Below are 25,571 nucleotides of genomic sequence, written 5' to 3'. Positions count from 1 at the left end.
GCTGTTCATTGCATCAGCAGAGAGCAGCTGCATGTTCATGTTTTTCATTTCAACATTTTGATAGGCTAGAATAAAAGATACAGGTTTTTTAATGAATGAAATACAAGCTTCAATCAATATTCAAGCCATCTTAATGCTTCATGGTTGATTGACTGTACAAAACAAATCATTTTTAAGCAATTGATTTTGAAATTAAAGGAAAATGGTGCTGTTTCAAGAGAGCATGGCATTTTTCCCAACCCTCCTCTATGTTTCCACCAAGCGGTTTGGTTTGGTTCAGTGCAGCGTGGCCTGGTTTGGTAGAGTAAACCCCGATTATGCTTGTGTTTCCAAATCTAATGTGTGATCAGCCTGGCTAGCAGCGGTGGAAATTCCAGCTCTATTCAAAGATCTGGATCATTCAGCTCAGCAGTAAGAGCCAGTCTTTTCTCTCAAACACCTCTTTATTTGCCTCAAATAACTGCATGCTGTACTGAAACACTGCTTTTGTGTTTGTATCAGGCTGTGTGATGAACTGCAGCCTCATTCCCTACCTGTGTATGATTGCAATCGCCTGTAGTCTCACCTGTGTTTGTGGATGAGAGCGTTGAAGGCCATACCGTCTCTCCAGCTGGTGGTGAAGTTGTGGATGTTGACGTTTGGATATCTGAACAGGAAGAGAAAATAACACTTCATTAATCTCTTGTGTCATTTTCACATGATAGAGTACAAAATCAGAGTTCTTCTCTCCAAACATGCAGAAACAATTTCAAGGATTCTGGTTAATCTATTTCAGGGCTACAGGAACAAGAGGTGATAAGACTCATAGGAAATGTAGTAGACAGGATGGAGAAATCCCATAAATGCCATGTAAATGATAATCTCATGTGTGGACGGCTCTCACCCTGCTGTTTTCATCTGACACCAGAGCAGCAGAGCATCTTTAGCAGATTTCTTCTCCTTGTTGTCCTCTGTCTCCACACTGATGTCCTGGATCTGAGACACAAAGACAAAGACACGATGAGTGTTGATGTAACAGACCTCCAATCCCAAAGACTATTGCTTGTAGAATATATATAATGTTTGGGGTCTTACAGTCAAGATCTTCTTCTCCAAACTTAACCAAAGATCTGAGTCTGAGTTTCTGAGACAATAAATCTTTATAAACTTATTAAAGCATGTGACAGTGGATTAAAATAATTCACCCAGTGGACAGAAAGATATGGAATTAACATTTATTTTGAAAGATAAGATTGGTATTTATACAAATAAACAATAAAGCAATACAAACATCAATTAATTGATTGATTAATGACGTCAAAAGTGGTTGCTTTTCAAATTGGATTTGACCATAATTAAATTACTACTGATCCACTTTTCTATTTGTTTTAGTTTTGTTAGGAAAACCATTAACATTAGGGGGCAAACCACAAAGCGAGATCAGCGAGAACTGGTCTGTTGAACCTAAACCCTGAGTTTTCAGTGTAATAAGCTGGCTTTCTTGTAGCTGGTGAGGACCAAGTTTGGTTCTGATTCACAGCTCAAAAATGTTTTATTTTTTTCATTAAATATAAACTAGGAATGTTCTGGGTGTGGTTAACCCCCCCGAAACAAACCAAACCAAAAAAAACAAAGCAAACTGGAATGCTATTTTTCCTTTAATATGTAATGTGCAGATTCAAAATACTGAAGCACTATGATGGATTATCTGATAGGGTTCTGGCTGCAGATCGCATATTTCAGACACCCCTTTCGAGAGACCACTACTGTGAGAAACTGCATTTGTCAGAATGGAAGGGATGTCGATTTGCCAACATCATCACATCATGAAGCCTAAATAATTAACGGTTTCTTTCATTTTAAACTCATGCTGATAATTTCAGCAGACCATTGCAGCAAAAGGAGACTAGGACATGGCATGTAAAGGAATAAATATTTTTATATCTGGTCCTTTTACCCTGAAAAGTGCCCTTGACATGGCTGGTTTAACAAAGAAAACCTTATCTACAGTAAATGTGAGTAGTTCTTATGTAATATTATTAATAATATTACATTAATGTAATATTACATATGAAGTCAAATAAATAAATAAATGAGATGGTGGTAATTTGTTTTTAAGCAGATGGTGCACTGTCACCTTTAAAGTGAGCATGCACATAGCTTTAGGCAGAAAACCTGAGTTAGTAGATAAGGTTCATTATAAGCGTCATGGTATTTGATATCTCTTACTTCAATGTAAGACTCGCAGAGCCAGCTTACTTAAAGACAGCCATACAATGTCAGTCTCACTTTGTGGTATAGTCCACTAGTGTATGTTTCAACTTTTATCCCTCTGTTTGTAGTCCATACTTATTGAGGTCTAACACTGACATGAAGTGTTTCCTGTCTGCGCAGTAACAGTTACATGTCAAACATTAACCCCGGGTTCGAGTTTAAGCTGTTAAGCTCTAATGGAAAACAGTAAGAACCAATCAGAGGAGCCCTGCATTTGGACAAATACCCTCCCTGTCACTTTCAGTGCCAACATCAACATACAGAAACGCATATCTGCACAGCTACACTTTCAAATAAGTCTGAGCTTTCCAAAAATGTCTGCTTCTTCAAAAAATGTCAGAGAAGTCCACACCTTCCAAAAATGTGTCAGCAGTTCTGAAAAATATACACAGTTCCCCAAACATCCTCCCCCCATAATCTGGCCAACATGCTGATTTCATACGGTCACCTACTCAATAATTTGAAGTTTACTCCCCAAAACTGTCTCATCTCTTTAAGATCCTAACACAGATAGTAAAACAGCATACTGTTACATCTCACCTTCATTGACAGACATCCATCAGATTCAGTTAGACAGAAGCGTTAGCCACATCTGAGTCACATATCAGCAACATCACCGCAGCCAAAGCAAATACTGTATCAGTCACATGCACACAAACACTTGGTCGTCCTTCTGTCAATCTGTACTCGGCTCCATTTCACCCTCATTCCTCCTCTGCAGGATTTAAAACCACTAAAAAGAGTTTTTTAATCCTCACAGCTTATAAAAGCTAAATCCTTTTCACCCATTTTCACAACTGTTCCCTGTCCCTCGTGATGACATCATCACCCCAGTGACACAATGACCCTGTCTGCATACAGTAAAGAAACACCATCGCTTTGACTTTAATTTCAGTCATTTAATGCCAACTGTTTCTTTGATATCAGTGCGACTGAAGCTAAAGTTATAAAACAGACTGTTAGAGAAATAAAAAACTGAAGAAGTTAAAGCACCTTCTCAGTCTCAGAGTAAGCTAAAAGCGCCAAATAACAAGAAAGTATTAAGTCATTTAACTGACAGCTCTTAATTAAAGATTAAATAATATCACACTTTTAGGATTAAAAAGATTTAACACATACTCTGTTTTTATATCTGCAGAAGTAATGTGGGGAATTGTCTTTTAATTAAGAGAATAACCATCATTAATTTTAAGTTTTATCATTAACACCATTCAATTCATTAATTCTCTCTGTTAATACACTGTACTTTTCCCCTTTCATCCAGTTCACTTGATGCAACTCAGAAGACAGATGAAAGCATATGTAGTTTGAGCTTGGTATCTTACACTATCTGTATTTGTGATATTTTGTTGATCATAACAGTCAGCTCCTCAGGAATGAAAATACTGTAACTCACAATGAAATTCCCTGGCCTTTGTGATTGAATGTTAATGTGGAGAAAAATTGACATTCACCTGAAGGGGTCTGTACTTTGCAAAGTGACTTCAATCATTCAACACCTGCCCTGGAAACAACTTCAGAATAAAAGAGTTGTTTGAAAATTGAGTTGGAATCTCGTAGCTGATCAAACAGATTGCGCTTTTATTTTGAAATGCAGTCTGGAAGTCAACTCTATCTCCATGCAGTGTATCAGTTTTGGGGTACAGCGCTTTTCGACTCTGTTCCTCACAGAGTATGAGCGCTTGTTCACTGCCTTAGATTAAGCTACATACAAGCTGACACTCATGATGAGGGAACTGACCCCGTTTAATTCACTGTTCACCGAAACATGTACATTTAATACATTCAGGCACAACACTGCAAGCACCGGCTATACTTTAAAGGGGGGGCTTGTGCTCTCCATTTAATACACATTACAGAAGAAGGGCTCAGGCGTTTGGCACAGTAATCATTCAGCCTTGATTCTCTGGGAGGGTCTGGTTGTAGACTGCATATCTCAGACGCCCGTTCTCAGAGACTACTACTGTTAGACGCAACATCTGTCAGAACTGAAGGAACGTAAGATGCCAGTACGATGTTTTTTACGTTTTTTTCTGACGCAATTTATTCATAAACAAAGTCTACCAGTTACATTCATAAAAATAATCACATTGCAGACGAATCACAATTTCATAAATAAAACAGGAAACATATCTAATTTGGTAATGTATTTTAGAAGTAGATAATCAAACAGTGGTCAGTGCTACCTTTGTTACCTTGAGATAAAGCTAACATAGCTTCACTAGCTATGTAGTTAACGATAAAGGCATTAGATGTGAGCCATTAAAGCTACATTAGCTTTAGCTTAAGCTAACAAAGCTGAAGGGAGCCACTGATTTAGCAAAATCTTGTGTAGCTCTGTTTGCTTTAGCTTTGGCTACGTTAGTTATGTAGCTATTTTTCCTACATAGATTATGTAGATAATGTAGCAATATTATTCCATGAACTCTAGTTTAACTACATGGCTACGTTACCTATGTAGCTAATTTAGCTTCATTAGTCTTTAGCTTTATATACATTAGTTGTGTAGCTATGTTACCTACATAGTTTACATAGCTAACATTGCTACATATGATATGCTATATAGCTAACATAGCTTTGTTAGCTTTAGTTTTGTCTACATCATCTAATTAGCTTACATAGCTAAGTAGCCTCATTAGATTTAGATTTACATGCTCAGATACCTACGCAGCCAGGTTATCTACATAGCTAAGTTAGCTATGTAGCTAACTCTTACTAGCAGTTTAATCTGATTTTATACATTTTAGTGTTTTGACAGATGCAGTAATTGAATAAACATCATAAATGATGACTACATTGACCACCAAAATAATGACTATATGATGATGAATGTAGACAGATTACAGCAGCAAATGCCATCATAAATGGCACTGATCTGCTCCTTTACCTGTACCATCTCAAGGTCAAGTTTACAACGCATACTGCAAAAATCATCTTCAAGTACCAGGAACAGCTGGTTCAGTATGAACAGATCATGACCGAAATGGGGCCTTGAAATCAGCAGGCCAACTGTATATTTTGACTCATTCAGGGATGCAACATTGCTGTCACCTGAAAACATATGAACTAGATAACTAATGCAAAATCCTGATTTTGCTGACTTGTTTGACTAAGATTATGCATCTTGTGATACATATTTCCACAGCCACATCTTACCTGGAAGCGGAGAATGATGGTCCAGATGAGTCCGAGGGTAAGTCGGTGGTTTCCGTCTACGATGTCGTGGGAACCCATGTTCTCCAGGTGGACCCTCTGCTCCTTCAGGAACTGCAGAGCCTTGTCCACGTTCTCCAGGCAGTGGATCCTCATCCGGCCCTTGGTGGGTTTGGGCTGAAACAAAAACATATCACTGTTTATTTACAACCTTCAAAAACCAGGAACAGTGAAGCATTTCATGCTGCCAAATGAACATGAAGAAACAGCTGTGGACACAGCTGAGCAGTTTCAAAACCAACACTTCTATTTTGATTATGCTTTCTATTGAAAGTGCATGCCATTCAATGAAAAAAAAAGACTCCTTTCACCCTCTGTGTTACTACATCAAAATCTCAAAAGATTTCTGAAATACAAACATCCAAGAGAAAAGCTTGAAGCTGCAATTTGCATTGATGTAATTCTTATCTTATTAAGTCTTTGAAAGTATTTGTTATCAGCCTTTTATTTTCTCATCATTTTTGATTTATAACAATGTATTGAATAATCTACTACAGTTTCCTCAGACAACGCTGGTGAACTTCAGAGGCTTCTGATATTGTTTCCTGAAGGTGTACTGATTTCCATGATCATCGCTAAATTGCACAATTACAGTGGAAACTGGGTATCATGATAGGGAATAAATCACATCTTTGAAGTGTTTGGTAGCCCTTGGCGGGCTCAGAGTAGGACGTTCTTAGCCTTTTCTAATTACCTAGGCCAAATTTTGTTTTGTACTTACTGTTGATATTCTAGGAAATGAACAAGTTGCAAAGGTGTTATAAGTGGTGTGTAAAAACAAACAGAGAAAGAGGAATCCCTGTGATGAGTCTGCGATTACAGACAGGAAGTGTTGGCAGAGGTTTTTCAGCAGTCACTCACTGAATGAGGTGATGAATGAGTCTGCTATGAGGGATATTAAACTGTGATAACCTATTTTACTGCAGATCCTTAGTCCTGCATTAGACAGATGTCTGACAATCTACAGTTACACAACAAAACAACAAGCTGAACATTGCAGTAAAGCCAAAACAACATTCATAGAAAGTTAGGTACATAGGGTTTTCAGTAGGGACATGCATTTTTAGTTTGGATAATTTCCTTTAAAATTCTTACAGATTTCAGCCTTATTATTTTAATAGAAATTTTCCCCCAAAAACTTCATAGAAACTCCTCTCAATAAAACTCTGTTAAAACTCATTTTTAGTGTGAGTTTAGTTTTTTGTAATCATTGTTTCTGTAATGGCTTGACACGATGCTGCTGGTGGAAGTGTCCTCTGGATGACACTGACGTGTTCAGGGTGGAGATGAAGCCTGAAGTATAAATAAAACAAAATACAGAAATAATAAATAACATGTATAAAATAAATATCTGAGGTGACAAGCAGCGATGTAACATCCTGCAGGTCATCTACACCACATGTTCTAGCTCCAACACTGACCATCAAAACTACAACCAGGAGCTGTCCAACAATAACACGGCTGGCTTTGCTTTTCCTCACACAGACACATAAACACCGCTCGGCGAAAAGTCACTCATGTGTCTCAGGATCTGGACTCAAACCAGAGATATTTTGGACTGTTGTCTGCTGGTGGCTCAAATCAATTTCAAAAATCACAGAGAGCAGTGTGGGTCACTTCATACAGCTTATGATCTCAATTTGAGTCCATTTCACTGTTGATCTGGGCCAGAGAGGGGAATTTCCACCATCACAAGTTTTTAGCTGTTTTTAACTTGACCTATAATGCTGTATCATATTGTGCATGGTGGTGCGGGGTTTTCCCCTCTGTATTCAGAGCCAGACCTGCCCACAGAGTTGGCTTGGCCCCTGACAAACCCAGAGAATGGGCCCTCCCAAGTCGTGATTTATTGATGATGTCTGTGTGTTGGATCAGTAGCATTGATGCTAGCGTCCTAGCTGACAGTTCCCTCTGAAAAGTGTATAAAGCTATTATTGGGCTCTGATGCTCAAATAACTTAGTTGTGCCACTTTTAACCCCTTTCAATCCCTTTTCATCATTGTTTCCACCAATTTGTTCCACATTTACCTATTTTGTCTCTTAACCCATTTTGCCACTTCTTGTCCATTTTTGCTACTTTTATAATAATAATAATAATAACTTTATTTATATAGCACTTTTAAAAGCAAGGTTTTACAAAGTGCTTTCACACTCAGAAAAACAAAGCAGCAAGACAACAAAAAACAACAACAAAGACAAAAGTACACTCAAGGGGACAGAACCTAAACAAGATCAAACCAACTATAGGTTTAGCCCAAACAACAATATTACTGAGATATTAGAAATACAAATCCATGGAAGTCATGAGAGCTTTCATATGTTTCACATGACTACACTTGAGCTGAAACATCTTGGAACATCATTAAAACAAGACATCATAAGAACCCATGGGTACCCGGCCAACACAGGAACCCAACTACAGAACCTGAGACCAAGGGGACTGAAGTTTTAAAAGGCAAGTAAAAGAGAAGCAGTAAGAACTAAAACATTAAGATAAGTAAAATTGTAAAGGAAGAATAAGTGTAAAAGAATATGTCTGAGGTGTGAAAACACTAAAATGATACAAGCATCAAAGGTAAAATCTAAAACCAGTAAGAACTGCCTAAATTAAAGACTCAAGATCATTGATATATGATACTTTTTAACCCATTTCACAACTTAAGCCACCAATCTCTACCACTTTCTTTGCCCATTTTTCACACCTTTAACCCGTTTCTGCCACACATCAAAAAGTAGGCCTCCTCTTTTGGAAAGTGTTATATAACAGCATATTTTATTACTTACCCAATAAATAGTATCATTTAATACTCCTAAATGTTTTACTGGGGCAGCAGCATCTCTGCAAGGACTTTTTAGGCAGCTTGAGGGTTACTGGTTCAAGTCCAGCAAATCAAGAGCATCGACTGGAGTCAGTTCAACTCTTAAGCACTGCCAGGAAGCCCTTAAACAAGGTGCTGGACCTCTCAGGTGGTGCTTGAAGGCAGCTACCTTTACTCTGACATCTCTCTATTGGAGTATGTTCATTAGACTCTGTTTGTGCATGTGTCAGCCTGTGTGTGTAGCATGTTTAACAACATAGTGTAAAACCAGAATTTCTCCTTTAGGGATTAAAGTATATCTTCAACTTCTTGTTTATACAAAATGAATTGCTATACAACTAGAAATGGACTACTTTATAGACTGAATAATTTTCATCAAGGGATCCAAATTGATCTTATATTGCATATTCAATACTGGGTATTATGTATCATACTGTATTGTTTGTATCACATCACATCATATTGTATCATATCATATTGTATAGTATTGTATCGTACTTTATTGTGTTTCTTAAAATCCCATTGGATCATATCGTATTGTACCGTATTGCACTGTTCCGTACAGTATCCTACTGTATTGTTACGTATTGTATCGTACCATCCTGTATCTTTTAAAATCCTATCGTATTGTATTGTCTCATTTTGTATCTTGGATCAGTGGTTCTCAACTGGTGGGTCGGGACACAAAAGTAGGTCGCAACTAGGTGTGTGATTAAAAAAAGTGGTGTCAAAATTCCTGAAGTCCTTACTGGACATGCATCGATACCTTTAATTTTACCCTGTTTTACTGGGAAATTGGGTAAATTCAAATGTTTGATCAATATTTCAACTTATTTATCTCCTCTTTTTTACAATAAATGGCTACTTTTCAAATGATTATGAAGTAATTCCACAAGTTCTCGGGAAAATTGGCAAAAATTGACAAAAATGATGAGGAAAGACAGTATAAAATTTGTCAGTTTTGTCCCTTTTCTTTTTTATATCAGGTGTTGTGGTCTGATCATGCTCCAAACTGCAACATGTTTAATTAACTAAACATGTGTTGTTGAAAATGTTTTGGAAACTTGGGTCGTGATCTGTCCTAAGGCAGACTGGTGGGTTCTGAGCTCGGATCAGCTGAGAACCACTGTCTTAGAGTACTGTACCTTGTTGTATAGTACTGCACTGTAGTGTGTATTATTGCATTGCATCATATCATATCCTATTGTACTGTATCACACTGTACTGCACCATATCGTATTACTTCATAATGTATTGTACCATATCCTATCGTATTGTATCGTATCATACTGCACCATATTGTTACATATGATACTGTACTGTACTATACTTTATCATATTGCATTGCATCATTCTTTACAATTACATCATACTGTATCGTATTGTATCGTCCTGTTCTGATTGGACTGTTGTACCATACAGGCATACCTTGAGTTACCCTATGACCCCCCCACCACCACAGAAAACAGGATAGACAGCTCACAGGAAGTAGTCTACTTTTATAACCAACAGAAAAGTTAGACAGAAGTACATTAAAGCGGCCTGTGTCAAAGTAAGGGGTCCCATCCTTTAAAATCTGCCTCTGCAGTGGAAAAAGACGCTCGCTCTCAGATTCTTTTGCTGCTTCTGGAGGCGTTTTGGCTCCTTGTAAACCCAGAAAGTTACTCAATGACTCCTTTCACAACTCAGACACCCCCTCACACTGTCCCCCACTGTTATTCCCTCAAACCATCCTGCTCAACACTGCACTATCACTCTGCGTTTTCTTTTTTACATAACTCTATTTCTACATTTCCATCCATTCTTCTGCTGTTTTTCCACTGAATGTCATTTTTACTCCCCTCTCTTCCTCCTACACAGGCATCCAAAATACCTGAGATTACCCATCAAAGAACAATAGAAACGGCACAAATAGAAAATATAAATGTAGAGTAAAATATCCGGGTGAAAGCTACAGCTTGATTTAATTCCTGGCCGATTATGTGGCTGTATTTTATCTCTCTCTGTGTTTGACAGGTTGAGAAAAGGCCGGAAAGCAGCAGACAGAGGAGTTCAGAGCTCAAGAGGCTGCAGAGACGGCCAAGAAGAGGAAAAAAAAACAGAAGACGAAATAGGGAAGAGTGGAGTTTGGCTTGTAGCACTGGAAGTCACAAGGCAGGGGGTGAAACTGGGACTATCTGGGGATTGAAATGTCTCTAGGTTACAGCCTGACTGATGGTGTGTATGGAAGTATATGATGTTGGGGTTTCTATAGGGTTCATTATTTGAAATTCAAAACTTTTCATGAAATTTTAATCAACACATGCTTTTTTTCTTTACTCTTTCCTTAACTACAATCCTTGTAGTTAAGTATAAAACAATGATGGATATGTTGTTATTTCCCAGCAGTGTATAGCAATAATCCTTCAATGATGCTTAAACAATGCTTTACAATCATAAGCTTTCTTTTACTGCAGCAGCTAAACTAACAGGGATTTTTTTTTTAAATCCAAATACACTGTACATCTCTGGATATGATGCTTATTCCACCAACCGCTGACCTAGATACTGCTCTTATAGAGTGTACATAAGAAGAGACGTAAGCCTTCAGGTTTGAATAAAAATGAGTCAGTGCCATGGCGCTCATAGTCTAGTGCAGTGTTTTTTGTTTGTTTGTTTATGTACCCCAGTACAGCTACTGTCAAGCCAAAAGACACATCATTTTATATCCATGCAAAATAGCCATGGTAAATCATAATTTAGCTATTGTGCTACTCCTGGCATATTTACATCGACCTGTATTGTGGATATGTTGATTAATGTGCTCTGTCCTAATCAATATACAAATAAATGTCTACAAGAAAATGAGTCAGGTCAGTATTTGTCAAGCAAAAATGTGTTTTTTTTATGGGTCTACTGCACTCCGACTTGGTTCAAGTCTTTTTCAAACAGCATATTAATTTTGTAAATAATTATCCAAACAATGTTAAAACAGAAAACAAAACAGGATAAGTGTGACTACTTTTGGCTGATAAGTGGCACCATAATAACCTGAATAATATCCTGTTGGGTTTTCAGTGGTGTTTAAAGTCTTTCTGAGACATATGCAAAATTTAACATAAAATACTTTACTATGCTTCCAGTAGCTGATAACCCAGCTTATTCTCTAAAACTAACTTGTAAAGTTCATAAAATCATCTGATTTTGGCGCTGTTTTTCAAGAGTTTGGATCACAGACTGTAGAATACATAAGTGTAGTCTCAGTGATATTACCATCTGGTTAATAGAAAAAGCAATCTCCATAACTTTCCAACTAACTTTCTGTCAGTGACAAGCAAAGTGCAAGAGGTGAGGCAGGTCAGGAAAACAGCTATAACACATCAAATCAGCCATGGCCATAAAGCTTCACCTAAATAAAACAAAAATTATTATTATTATTTTTTAAATCCATCCCTCATGGTGTGTGCCAGTAACAACAAGATTATTTAGAGAAACTCTGCTCTTTGTACCAGATTGTCAACATCTTTTCTTCTGGTGTAAAAATTGACATTTAAATAACGATAGTAGTTGGACTTAAGGAGCTTTTGCAGCCAGTCTAAATCGGACAATCGAGGAACAGCAGTATTTGTACTTCTACTGTGCCTCCGTACCAGGGATGGCAAGGGTGGATATTATGTTTTCAGGTTGTCCATCTGCACTCACAGGTTAAGGGCCACCACAAGGACATCTACAGTCTCTGCAAGGATCACAGCATCATCAGCGAAGTCTAGATCAGTGATCTGGACATCACCAAATGACACTTAACGGTTCGCTGCCCCTGCTACCTGCCCTATTGTCCAGTCCATACAGATACTGAAGAGCTGAGGTGTCGTTGATTGGTTCCTAACTGTTTCGGCTCAACTTAAAGCAGTCTTTCTGGTTCAGACTGGAACATGACTTCTCTTTAGGAGGACTTTCACATACCTGCAATGTCGAGGGAGCTGGCTAGGCTTGGGATTACCGTTGCTGCCTTGTCTGAGATGAGGCGCCCTGGCACTTGGCTAGTATGGGTGGTTACGCCTTCTACTGGTCTGGCCAAGATGATAGGTGCCACAGTGAGTGGGTGGTGCTGGCGGTTTCGAGTTGTCTGGCCTCGTTGGTATCGGAGGTAAGGCCTGCCCACGTGCTTTTACTGCACACCAGGCTGACTCACTGATCGGGCTCAGTCTCGTTCGTTGCACTCTTTACTCCAGCAGGGGTGAGTAAATTCTCTTCAAAGGAAGCGTTCTATACTAGACGCTGAGGTGTGCAGGTAAAAATGCAACAGACCACTCTCACCTGGACATCGACTTTTTGAGGCCCTTTCCTCTGGCAGGAAGCTGAGGTCCATCAACACCAAAACCTCCCGCCATAGGAAAAAAGTTTCTTTCCTTCTGTTGTCAGTCTCATGAACAGAACTTCAGCCCTCCCCCCTCAGATTTGTACTATATTCACCAGTAAACCTGCACATCTAGACAGTTTCTCCTTTTTGCACGTGTGTACATACTCTTTGCAATGTTTAAATCCTATTTAAACATTTTGATTCTGCTACTTTATTTTTCCTTTAACAATCTATGTCCCAAGTCAAGTTCCTTGTATGTGAAAATGTACCTAGCAATAAAACGTGATACTGATTTCACTAAGGATGTTTTAAAAAATGTTTTGTTGTAAAAGAAACTGCAGCAAACACTAAAGAGAGAGTGGATTATTCATCATTAATCATTGGAGGAGTCATAAATGTTGTGTGTTCAAACAACCAGATAAGAAGAGAGGGAGATTGAAGAAACTCAGCAGCTGAGAGTGAGCATCCAGTTTGCCATAGTTATTAGAGGATGTATAAAAATAATCTACCTTGTGATCTGTACAAAAGTACAGAGTGAAATAACATATTTCAGGATGTTAATTCTATGTTTTAATCAAAACATTCTTGACTACAACTTAAAGACTGACATTTATGGCATTTCTTTGTCATCTTAAAAGTTCAGCTTTGAAGGAATTCTGGTTCTCTTTTTGTCCTAGGGTTTGCAGTTTTAATGTCAGCTAGAGCACTGGTTCTAAACTGGTGGACCATAACCCTAAATGGGTTCATGGAGGTCTTTTCAATGGGTTGTTAATGTGCACCTAGAAAAAGAGAAATAGCCTCTGAAGTATGGAAGCCCTATGAGTGGATATACATCCATGTATTTTACTTTACTCCATTTTGCTTTACTTGTTAGATTACTACTGAGAAAAGAACCCTGTTAGAGCACTTTTGCTTCACCAAAAATTACAGCTCTTTAACTAGTTGCCCAATATGTCAGTAGTAAAAATGCCGCACAGCCATCTGAATGTCTGCCTTTGTATATGTGGACTCACCAATGCACAGAAGAGTTTACTGCCCGTGATATCTATATCTGCAGACTTATCACAGACAAATAACAATAAATTATATAATAACCCTGACAGCTCTTTAATATGCTTACAATCTTAACGCAAAGGCAGAGGCATATAGTTTGACACATAGATTTTGTGCAGTGTGCACAGGTGGAGAGTTAAAAGGGCTTTGAGGCACAGCTGACAATACAACAAGCTTTTGAACTTATGTTTCATCCACAACTTAAGTTAAATGGGGATAACTTTACAGTGTAATGCCACCGCAAATGCCAGATCCTCCCGGTGTGTCAGATCTGATTGGGGTTCAAAGTTTGCCAGTGACATTACACATTATATTCTCTATACTAGCTGCCAGTCACAACATGCCATGTCATCAAACCAATGTGCAGTCAATCATATTGTGTAATATCATTAGCAGCCACGGGACCCCAAGCAGATCTGACACCAGAACAGGTATAGTAATCACACGGTCCTCTCTGACCTCTCACCAGCTCAAAGCAGATAGCGACAAGCACGATGGCACAGCTCTGTTTAACTTACGCTTGGACACTGATTTGTGCCAACGTGCCAAGAGGCAGGAGAGAAACAGAAACTGTGCAGAAACCTTGGGGATTTTTTTCTTTTACAACAAAAGGGAAAAAGGAACAGGACAGTGTTTTTCAGTAATGGATTACTGTTATGCAAAAGGACAACTAGTAACATATTACTTGCACTGTAAACTCATACCTTATTATTAGCCAGATTACTTTGAAATGCACAACCCCAAAGGGTTTTTTTAAATAATTTTTTTGGTGGGAGAAGACATACACCAAACAGCACCAAGACTGAAAATCAATCCTGTGACCAATGCATTAAGGACTATAGCCTCTGTATACGGGTGCCTGCTCTACCAACTGAGCTAAAATGACATCCCCCCCAAATCAATTTTGGGTACTTTTTTGATGTTTCCTTATTAACTTGACTTATTTATCTTGGAATAACACAGCTTGTTTTCCCATGTTTATCTGTGAATTTCCAAAGATATTTAAAAAAAAAACAGCAAAATTTACACACAATCTGAGGAAACGATAAAATGATCCACTTTCAAACATATCTGTTATGTCCTGTATTCTACTCAATATGTTTTTTCCAAACTGAAATCTTTTTTACTAAAGAACTTAGAGTTGTTGAACATTTTTGAGACCTTTGGGTTGTGATTTCTCACTGAGGAGGTGGTGGGTCCTCAGTTAAGAACCCCTGAACTAGAAGACTCTCAGTTCTGATTTGTACCATTTTATAAGGTTTGCAGACGGATAAAAATATTCTGAAATTGTTCTTAAGAGAGAACTCTGAAATATGAAAAACTGCCGGAGTTATAACTGAGAGGCTAAAAAAAAAAAGTTTCCTTAAATGTAGAGTCTTCATTCTGTCCATCCTCTGGTCCTCCTTCAAAATAAAAGCCCTGACAATGATGTAACTCACCAGTCTCTCTCCTGACAGGACCTCAAGCAGTTTGATGAGCATGCGTCCGTCCCTCAGGTCCATGTAAAGGTCAGTGATCCGACAGGAAACTCTGGACAGGTGGGAGTTCACCCACTTAGTGAAGGTCTTCTTCTGCACCGCCTCACGCTCATCTGGACCACAAACAGACAGACAGAGAGATTAATCACATGAAGAGTGAGCCAAAATCTAAGAGCTCTGACAGTGTGTGAGAGGAAACATAAAGCTCATGAGACGTTAGCCAGTGCACATGGAGGTATTTTTTATTATGCGTCACATTTAGTTTGATAGAGTTTGTGACAGTTTGCAGGTTTGTGTCCTGCTGCTCGCTGCAGGTGTGTTTGGACGGACGTGTTTCCTCTCTCTGTGTTTGTATCTTCTCAGCATGACAGAGACTTATTGTTCCTGGAAAGCTAGTGTGTGGATGGGAGAGGTTTCCTGAGTCTGACAAAGCAGGCTAAATCTAAATCACGGCTGTTAATGTTCACGCACACACTGACACACACACACACACAGATGAACTGCAGTCTCTCAGCGGACACCTGCTGTCTGCAACACAACTCACTTTATTTCCCACAGGCCTCTGAACACAACACACTAAAGAGACTGTTACCACAAACTGTTTCAGAGACTGTTGTGTGTTTTTACAGTTTATCAGAATGTTTCCTCGGCTGAACTCCAGCTCAGTTGCCATGGAGACTGAGCTGAAGGAGGAAGTTGCAAAATCATGCACCAGAGTGGGAGAAAAAGGCGTGACCCACACACTTACACACCAAACGCTCACACAGAGCTGTAATACATGCAGTTTTTACACTTCAGTGAATTCTGCTCCTGCCTTTTGTTTCACAGATTCGCAGCAGAGTCCAGCAGGTCGGGCTTCTTCTCTGTGAACGTTTCAGACATCAGCTGATGTAAATGAGGGTGAGGTCACATTACTCAAGTGCTGACACTTCAAGCCCAGTTTATACTGCATAAATTAAAAAAAGGAAGAGGCTAAGATAACTTGTATCCCTGACAGTTGCATTTTCCCCCCATGCATCCATTCTGCACCGCTTGTCCTGTTTGGGGTATATGGGGTTGGAGCTGATCCCAGCTGTTGTTAGGTGAAAGGCACTGAAGTTGTGCAACTAACTGGAATTTAGAGTAAGTTGCAATATGTTTTTAACCTGATATGTGTCTCAAAATACCAGTTTAACACTTTTTTGCAGTAGGGATGTTATGCTGAAGAGAAGTTGCCACAATGAAATCATGTTGGCGTATCTGGCCATCAGTCAACACCCAGGCCTCACGAAAGTTTAGTAAAACTAGGAGGACCAAGGACTGAAAGACTTTCCATGACAATTTCCATCCCTGCTCTTCTGAGCACATCAGCACAAGACACGTGGTCTTGCCAACGATACACAAATATGCACTGAAGAGAAAAGTTGTTGCGAAGGAGTCATGTCAAGTCTATCAGTCATTGCCCAGCTTCACAAGAGTACAGTAAGACTGGGAGGACCAAGGACTGGAAGAAAACCAGGAACACCACACTGTCTTGCTCAGTGAACCTACTGTCCCATGCAAAAGTCCAAGCCTGCAGTTGGTCGCAGCCTTGTAGTCAGCGAGTCCATTTTTTCAGAATTGATCAGCCCAAGATGAAGCTATCAAATATTTTGGGGGTTTGTTCAAAAATGTGTAAGATGAGGAGCTTATTTTCCCAATTTGTTCAGACTTGAAGAGTATGGTACACCCTGGACTAGTTGCCATTCAATTGCAGGGCTTTAAATGGCCAAGCACATTCAGACCTACAGACATTGTAGAGTCAATAATTAACCTAATGAGTATCACTCTAGACCAGGGGTGTCAAACTCATTAACAGCAGGGGCCAGATTCTAGATTTAGATCTTACCTGAGGGCCTAACAGGGTCAACATTTAACCATAAACTGTCATTTGCAGCAGTAATAAATAATGGGAAAACTGATCACTGATGATAAATGGTTTTCAGATCTAAAAAAGTCAAAATTATAAAATGAATGGCTCAAAATCTGAGATGAAAGTCAAACTTATTAGTTCAAAGGGTCAAAACACAAAATTCAAAGTCAAAATACTGACTTTAAAGGGCAAATACATGAGATAGAATGTCAAAGTTGGGAGTTTTAAGAATGGAGATATTACATAAAATTCTAAATCATGAGTTTAAAGGGGAAAACATGAGTTAATATTTTGAATTGTGGGTTTTAAAGTTCAAAACATGGGGTTAAAAGTCAAAGTTAGGAGTTGAAAAGGTCAAAAGATGAGATCAAATTTGAAACAGTGAGGTGAAAAGGTCAACTTTCAAAAGTTAAGTTAACATTTTTATACTGTAGTAAATTTGCAGACCTCATACCAGCAGGCAAATTACAATAGAAATATAATATGATCCTGTGGGCCAGGTACAACAGTACCACGGGCAGGATTTGGCCCCTGGGCCTTGAGTTTGACACCCCTGCTCTTGACTGAGAAAGGCAGCTGCAGTAACCCATACATGCATAGAGAGAATACAGCAACTCCCCACAGAAAGGCCCCGTCTGACGGGGAATTGACCAGGAACCTTCAACATTGGTAACAACATCACCTCTGTGCTGCCCTGCTTTTCTTTTTTCATCTCACAAACATAAAAAACCTACAGTGACCTACAGAAAATCTGCTGGTACCCAAAAGTGAAAAGAATTAATCTCTGTCTTTCTTATGAATTTTCAAATGAATAACTGTAGGAGTCACTGAGAATGCTTTTGTGTCTGGGAACATGAAATTTCTCCATTCAATATTTTAAATGTTTTTTTTTTTAAGTTTAAAAAAAAAAAAAAAAGAAAGCCTGGAAAAACAACAAAAATGAAAAAAAAAAGAACTGAAAAGATAAAATGCTAAATGCAATACATAATCACATTAATCTGTGTATCTGTGAGGACAACAAAACAAATAATAAGCCCTTATCCATTTTTTTTATTGTGCATGCTGCATAAGAAACTTACAGGTGCATCTCAAAAAATTAGAATATCATGAAGAAGTTAAATATTTTTGTCACTCTTTTCTGAAAGTGAAACCCATATATTATATAGACTCATTAACTCATTACACATAGAGTGAAATATTTCAAGCCTTCATTTCTTGAAATGTTGATGATTATGGCTTACAGATATTGAAAACCCAAAATTCAGTGTCTCAGAAAATTAGAATATTGTGAAAAAGTTCAATTTTAGAAAGTCATGGTGTCACACCCTAATCAGCTAATGAACTCCAAACACCTACAAAGGTTTCCTGAGTCTTTAAATGGTCTCTCAGTCTGGGTCAGAAGGCTACACAATCATGGAGAAGACTGCAGACTTGACAGATGTCCGGATGTCAGTCATCGACACCCTCCAAAAGGAGGGTAAGCCACAAAAGGTCATTGCTAAAGAAGCTGGTTGTTCACAGAGTGCTGTACCCAAGCATATTCAGTAGAAAGTTGAGTGGAAGGAAAAAGTGTGGTAGGAAGAGGTGCACCAGCATAAGGGAGAACCGCAGCCTTGAGAGGACTGTCAAGCAAAATCCATTCAAGAATTTGGGGGAGTTTCACAAGGAGTGGACTGAGGCTGGAGTCAGTGCATCGAGAGCCACTATGCACAGACGAATCCTAGACATGGGCTACAAATGTGGCATTCCTCGTGTCAAGCCACTCCTGAACCAGAGACAACGTCAGAAGCGTTTTACCTGAGCTGTGCAGAAATAGAACTGGACTGTTGTTCAGTGGTCCAAAGTCCTCTTAACAGATGAAAGTAAATTTTGCATGTCATTTGGAAATCAAGGACCCAGAGTCTGGAGGAAGAGTGGAGAAGCACAAAATCCACATTGCTTGAAGTCCAGTGTGAAGTTTCTACAGTCAGTGATGATTTGGGCTGCCATGGCATCTGCTGGTGTTGGTCCACTGTGTTTTCTGAAGTCCACAGTCAACGCAGCCATCTACCAGGACATTTTAGAGCACTTCATGCTTCCTTCTGCTGACAAGCTTTATGGAGATGCTGATTTCATTTTCCAGTAGGATTTGGCACCTGCCCACACTGCCAAAGGTACCAAAGCTGGTTCAATGACCATGGTGTTACTGTGCTTGATTGGCCAGCAAACTGGCCTGACCTGATCCCCATAGAGAATCTATGGGGTTGTCAAGAGGAAGATGAGAGACACCAAACCCAACAATACAGATGACCCGAAGGCCGCTATCAAAGCAACCTGGATTTTCATTACACCTAAGCAGTGCCACAGGCTGATCACCTCCATGCCAAGCTGCATTGATGCAGTAATTCATGCAAAAGGAGGCCCAACCAAGTATTGAAGGCATAGAAATGAACATACTTTTCAGAAGCCTGACCTTTCTGTTTAAAGTATCCTTTTTTTATTGATCTTATGTAATATTCTAATTTTCTGAGACACTGAATTTTGGGTTTTCATTATCTGTAAGCCATAATCATCAACATTTCAAGAAATAAAGGCTTGAAATATTTCACTCTATGTGTAATGAGTTTATATAATATATGGCTTTAACTTTCAGAAAAGAGTGACAAAAATATTGAACTTTTTCATAATATTCTAATTTTTTGAGATGCACCTGTATATGATGGATTTAAGCCTGTGTGAAGACCATTATTGCAGCAGTTTCTGACTACTGTGATTCACAAAGAGCTGATCAGACATACACACACTATTACAAAAGCCAGACTGAAACCAGACAGGCAAACTTTCTGACTCCCAGTCTTAATGATGCCTTGGATGTTGATGCTTTTTACAACATGGAAACTTCAATTATGGCTGCTGTCAGAGGACATGATTCCAGTGAATGATCCTGAATCCACATGCACACTGTGGCAATCATAAGGCTCTTTCAGCTGTCTTTGTTGCCGTTAAACAAAAATAACCCTAAGTAACACAAAAAAGGATGGAAACACAAAATGGACATTTCCTCGAACATGGGTCAAAGAGTTCAAGAACTAAGAGCAGAAAACACTCTTTGACTTCTGGCAGGAAACTGACTGAATGACTGACGACACACACTTACACACACCCAAATCCACACACACAAGGAGACTGATAAGAAAGCATGATGCATGCAAACAAACATTCATACAAATGCATGACCTTCACTGTGTGTATTAGTTTGCAGCAGGACAATAGGTTCAGTGTTCAGACATTCAGTAGCGTTATCATTCAGCAGAAACTCACAGAGGAGGTTTGATATCAAACTGGAAATATGTGCACAAGACGTCCTGATGTCTACCAACAGTTAGTTCTCCTCAGAGAGAAACAACATGAACGACTGAGGCGCAGAAACATTTACATTCTGACTTCTCTAACTTTGACTTTGCCTTTTTTCTACCTGAATATGAAGACATGCACACCAAAGACTGGACATTATGCTCTTAAGAAAACCACACAGCATTAAAGGCTGGCTTTGAATACCAAAAACAATCCTGTACACATTTTTCCCAATTGAGAAACAATTGCAAAGAGGAAGATGATGAGCAGTTTACTCTGTTATTTACAGCTGCAGGAACTATTTAGTTGTTCCTTAATGTCTTCCTTTATTTTTTAAAGGTTTCCTTATCTCATGATAAGGCGCTTCTCGACTGCATGAACTTTCCCCAGGAACAAGGGACCTTTTGAGGAACTCTGTGCTATCTGAGCACAAGAACCAGGGCCTACATTTAGTTCTGGCTTAGTAAATCTACTTTTTGAAGAGTTCCAGCTCAGGAATGAGTACTTTTCAATGCCCCAGAAACTTTAAGGGTCGGGTCTGCAGTGCTTAACATTTCTGATTGGAAACCAGGACATCGACTTTTTGATGACCTCACAGGTCATAAGTTCTCTAAGCTCTCAGCAAAAGTTACAGTTACTTGTGGTAGAAAAGCACCTTTAGAGTGTGTATTTGGAAAAAACTTTAACAATAATATCAGATGTGTATAGTTAAAGCTTCAAGTTCAAAGAGGTTATTGTGGAGAAAAAAAGCGTTGAAGTCATCTCAGCTGCAGGTTCACAACTGTGTGAGCTGCCCTAAGCATCCCAGTCTCCATCAAAACTCACTGTGATCAAGCAGCATTAGCCCAATTCAAAATGCCTTCAAGGGCCTAATATTTATGTTCCTGTGATGTTTCACCCTCACTAGGAGCATCTTGGAGGTGTAATGGAGGATGAAGTGATTCCCCCCTCTGCATGCTCTTTGGCGGAAGTAACAGAGCCATAACTTATGTGAAAAATGGCGTCAGCAAGAGCCAGCGGCGGCATGCTCCTGTGCTGTACTGTGCTGTGCTCTCTTGCTGTTCTGCAAAACCTAAAAGGGATACCAAACATTACGCTGGTGTAGTATCAGCACAAAAGTCTTAGAGTTTTTAAGACTTTCATGGTGATGCACAGTGAAAACAGCTAATGTTGGTCATTTGACATTTGGAGTTGTTGAGGAATGATTTTTTCCTTTTGTTGTTGTGAGTGTGATGCATAATAGAAGTGCAGTGCATCCTGTGAAATTATGTAAATCTACTGTATGTGGTCCAATATCAAAAAGTTTGTGAAGTGTTTTTGTAAAGCTGGCTGATTTGACAAGCACCAAGCCCTGTCCTGTTTGTGTTCTTGACTGCTTATTTTTGAGACTTCTAAACTCCTCACTGTGCACTCTGTAAGTAGTCTATTTTTTGTTAAACTTGAGTAAAGACTGTTGCAACATGACAATGATGGAGCAGGACTTTAAATGTCTCAGTAAAGCTGGTTCATATTAGTGTTTTAGATAATATCACTGTAATTTGTGTATAAACCTCACTGGATTCATGGAGGAAGAAACATATTTAGTGGTTAGTGATGGAAACACAATATCTCAATGCTGAGAGATCCACTGATTTCTTTGTTTTAATGTGTGTGTGGCAATAGTCTGAGAAGCTGTGTGTTGTGATAAGCAGCCTGTGTGTGTTATCTCCATCTTTGAGCTTCCTCCTGCTTTTTCTGTGCAGGGGTGTGTGTCCACTTCAGTGTGTGCCTGCGTGTTTGTGTGCATATTTGAGTGCATGTGTGTTGGGGCTTCCCCTTCCTGTGCTGAAAAAGAAGCAGATGCTTGACCCAGCAGGGCAGTGTGTTTACACTCACACATGGACACGCTAAACTACACCCATGACTGCACCCATGGAGCTCATGGTGTGTAGATGTATTTTTGTATCGGACAATGAGAGTGAATGTTATATATCTGCTTTGTCTGTAGGTCTAAAATCAAACCTCAAACCCCTCTACCCCAAAAAACCTGTGATGTCTGAGCATGAGATTATAGAAATGTGATTTAATAAGTCTCTCTATGTTCACTTCTTTGCAACTGCACCTGTTTTAAGTTTCATTTCACTCCTGCTGAGGTGTGTCAAGCTGCTACTGACAACCCTATAGTTTCTGTTATGGGCGTTCAAAGTAAAGTGTGGTAATATAGGAAAGAATACATATTTTGAATGTATTTTTGAATCAATTTACTAACAATATTGAAACACTTAATTTAAATAAAACCTCGCTGATACTTTAAATATCCTTTGAGGAACTTTTATTTCTACTCTTTAGGATTATTTTTTGGACTTTTGCTTATATGTCGATTAGGGCTGTTAAATATAACGTGTTAACGCTTGTGATTAATCTTGAAACCTTAATGAGTTAAAAAAAATAATAATGCAATTTAAGCATATGGCTAAGTTTGACCACAACTTGCTCCCGTAGTCCTCCAGCGTGGATGTTTACTTTCCTGGGATGAAGAGGTTTGAGGTGGGTCAGACACAACCAAGAGTGATGAGTGAGGAGACAGACCCAGGTCTGCTTAACAGCAATTTTCTTTTTAAAAAGCGAATGTTAGTTAAGATAAAACCAAAATTGTGAGTACATGCTGCAGTGATGAACTGTATTTACACCGAAGCACAATGAGTCTTAAGTACCACCTTCAGGCAAAGCACATCTTTGTTAATGTTAGCAAAGACGCTAACAACATGGGATCAAACCATGGTCAAACTGCTCTCTTCAGCTGCTTCAGGACAGTTTTCTTCTTCAGCTGCTCATAATAATGCTGAAAAGTGCTCCAAAACTTTGAGAAAGTCCTGTTTGTTAACAGTATTAATCTAGTATAGACATCTGCAGTGGAATTGGCAAAATTAAAGTTAATTAGCGAACTTCAGGAGCTGAAGATGAAAAATATGATGCGTTCAGGTAACCTCAGTAAATTAGATGACTGTATTCTACATGTTATGATGCGTTCAAATGTCATGTAAAATGGAAAAACTTAGTTTTTGATGTGAAGATGTGACAGACTGAATCACAGCCTTTTAACTCAAGCACTACTCACCTAAGACCACTTGTAGTTTAAATATTTGCCCTTATTTTGTCTTCCCACTAAACTATAGAAAGTATCAACAGTGGTATCAATAAGGACTCAGATCAGCACTTTCAATGTGCTGCACATAGAATTAAAAGAATAAAAATAAAACACTTGACCATAACAACCATTAAAAATCTAAAAACATACTTAAACCATTAAAAATGCTGTGATTAATCACAATTAATCCCGGGGTAGTGATGTGATGAACTTGATTAATCTTGGTTAGTTTTTTAATCGATAAACAGCACTAATTTTGATACAAAAGCAGAAGACAGTAAATATGAGAAGAGTGGGGAAAGTCACCACCAAATGGCACCAAGATGGGGGTTTAAGTTCAAGAGGGGCTGGAGACCATTCATTTGAGACAATCTGTGTCAGAATGGAAATACTTCACATGCTAAAACTTTGTTAAAAAACCATTTACCCTTCCCTAACTTCCAGTTAGGGTAAGGTAAAAGTGCAAGGGTTAAGGTAAGGGTTAGGATTCAAAAAGTTAAAAGTAGAAAACTTGAACTGCAAAAACCTGATTACAAGGAAAAAAACTTGTCCTCCATTCACTCCATCCACACTCTAACACAGCAAACTTAGCTTATGTAGCTGTGTCAAAAGCGTAAACTACGTAGATAATGTAGCCATAAGATAAGAGCTACGTAGCTAAAGCAGCTACAGCTAAGCTCACAAAGCAGCTACATAAACTACATAGCTATGTTAGCCTTAATTGCGTCAGCTAAAGTTCATATTGTTAAAGCTAACTTGGCTATATTGGATTATGTAATAATGTTAATTATATAGCTAGTGCAGCCGGCACGACCGTTCTGACAGAGACGGTGTCTCAAATGAACGATCTGTGAGAGTGGCAATCCGAGATGTTTGGTCTACAGCCAGCCTGTCTTAGGCAGCGTAAGGACTGTAGCCTTCTGTGTATAGGTGTCAGCTATCATGATTGAGCAAAACCACCTGTATATATACAGAGTTTAAGTACTATTTAAGCCAAAAATGTTCTCCTTTACACTTTCTGTAACAGTGAAATGGATTATGCATCAAAGACCTTTGCTTTGAAAAAAAGTTTATAAAGTCTGCAGCATACCATTAACCACTTTTTCTGACCCCTCTTTGCAGCAACTGATAAGACGTTTATGAAACACAAATGACCAATCACATAAGATCATAAAGACAGGATAGCATTCATTTCACACTTCAGCAGTAAAAAATCTCCTCACAGGAGCTTCAACATCTCTGGCAGAAGTCATCTCAGGTGACTGTTAGTATGAGGCTAAATTAAGAGGTCTGACCTGCTAATGTAGGGAACTACACACTCATACACACACAAAGACAAGCACACACAGCTAAGCAAAACTCAATGTCAGCGGCATCAATTACCATTTCTAGCTGTGTGGATGTAGCGTACTGCTGAATGCACAAGACACAGCAGGGTGTGTGTGGTTGTGTGTGTGTGTGTGTGTGCTTTAATTGAACGAGAGCAGACAGTGATGTATTGATGGATGCTCTCTCTACGGGTCAATAACACACACACACACACACACACACACACCCCCACACACACAGAAAGACACACACAATTAGAGAAGAGGATGACCTTAACCTGAGCCTAAGGAAGCACAGACACACACGCATTAGAGGGCCAGACAGGGGTGTGGCCTTATGCATCTCCACTGGGACTGAACAGGGGAAAAAAGAAATCAATGTCTCCTCCTGGTTTAAATGAGCTCCACATACACATAAATACACACAAAAATACACACATAAAAATACACACACACAATAGAGGGAGGAATGCAGCCTGAATATCATGTGAGGAGCATCCCTCCTCCTATCACCGTGTGAATGTATCACTCCCATAAATCACATAAACACAGAGAACAATTGTAATGCATCATGGGAAGTTAAGGATATGATATGACAAGAATTCATAACACAGTTCACCAAGAGTTTCAGCACATGCAGAAACAAACAAACAAAAAACATGAAAGACAAAAAAATGATGTCTAGATCTTTGAATATTTTGAGAAAGAAGGGGGGAGAAGTGAGAAATAGAAATGAA

The 25,571-nt window shown here is 38.9% G+C and overlaps 1 protein-coding gene across 2 annotated transcripts in view; it reads right to left on the bottom strand.

The window, feature by feature from the left end:
- LOC121511054 (spectrin beta chain, non-erythrocytic 1) overlaps window positions 1-25,571 on the bottom strand; it is a 187,238-nt gene that overhangs the window by 57,972 nt on the left and 103,695 nt on the right. For both annotated transcript variants that reach the window (XM_041789564.1, XM_041789562.1), the window contains 4 exons: window positions 15,117-15,268; window positions 5,410-5,583; window positions 884-975; window positions 566-646 (listed from right to left, as the gene is read on the bottom strand). In XM_041789564.1, the coding sequence (XP_041645498.1) occupies window positions 566-646; window positions 884-975; window positions 5,410-5,583; window positions 15,117-15,268 (499 nt within the window). The remainder of the gene's footprint in view (window positions 1-565; window positions 647-883; window positions 976-5,409; window positions 5,584-15,116; window positions 15,269-25,571) is intronic.

Source organism: Cheilinus undulatus, linkage group 6 (genome assembly GCF_018320785.1).
Source record: "Cheilinus undulatus linkage group 6, ASM1832078v1, whole genome shotgun sequence".
Classification (NCBI taxonomy): Eukaryota; Metazoa; Chordata; class Actinopteri; order Labriformes; family Labridae; genus Cheilinus; species Cheilinus undulatus.
This window is presented reverse-complemented; position numbering and strand designations above follow the sequence as displayed.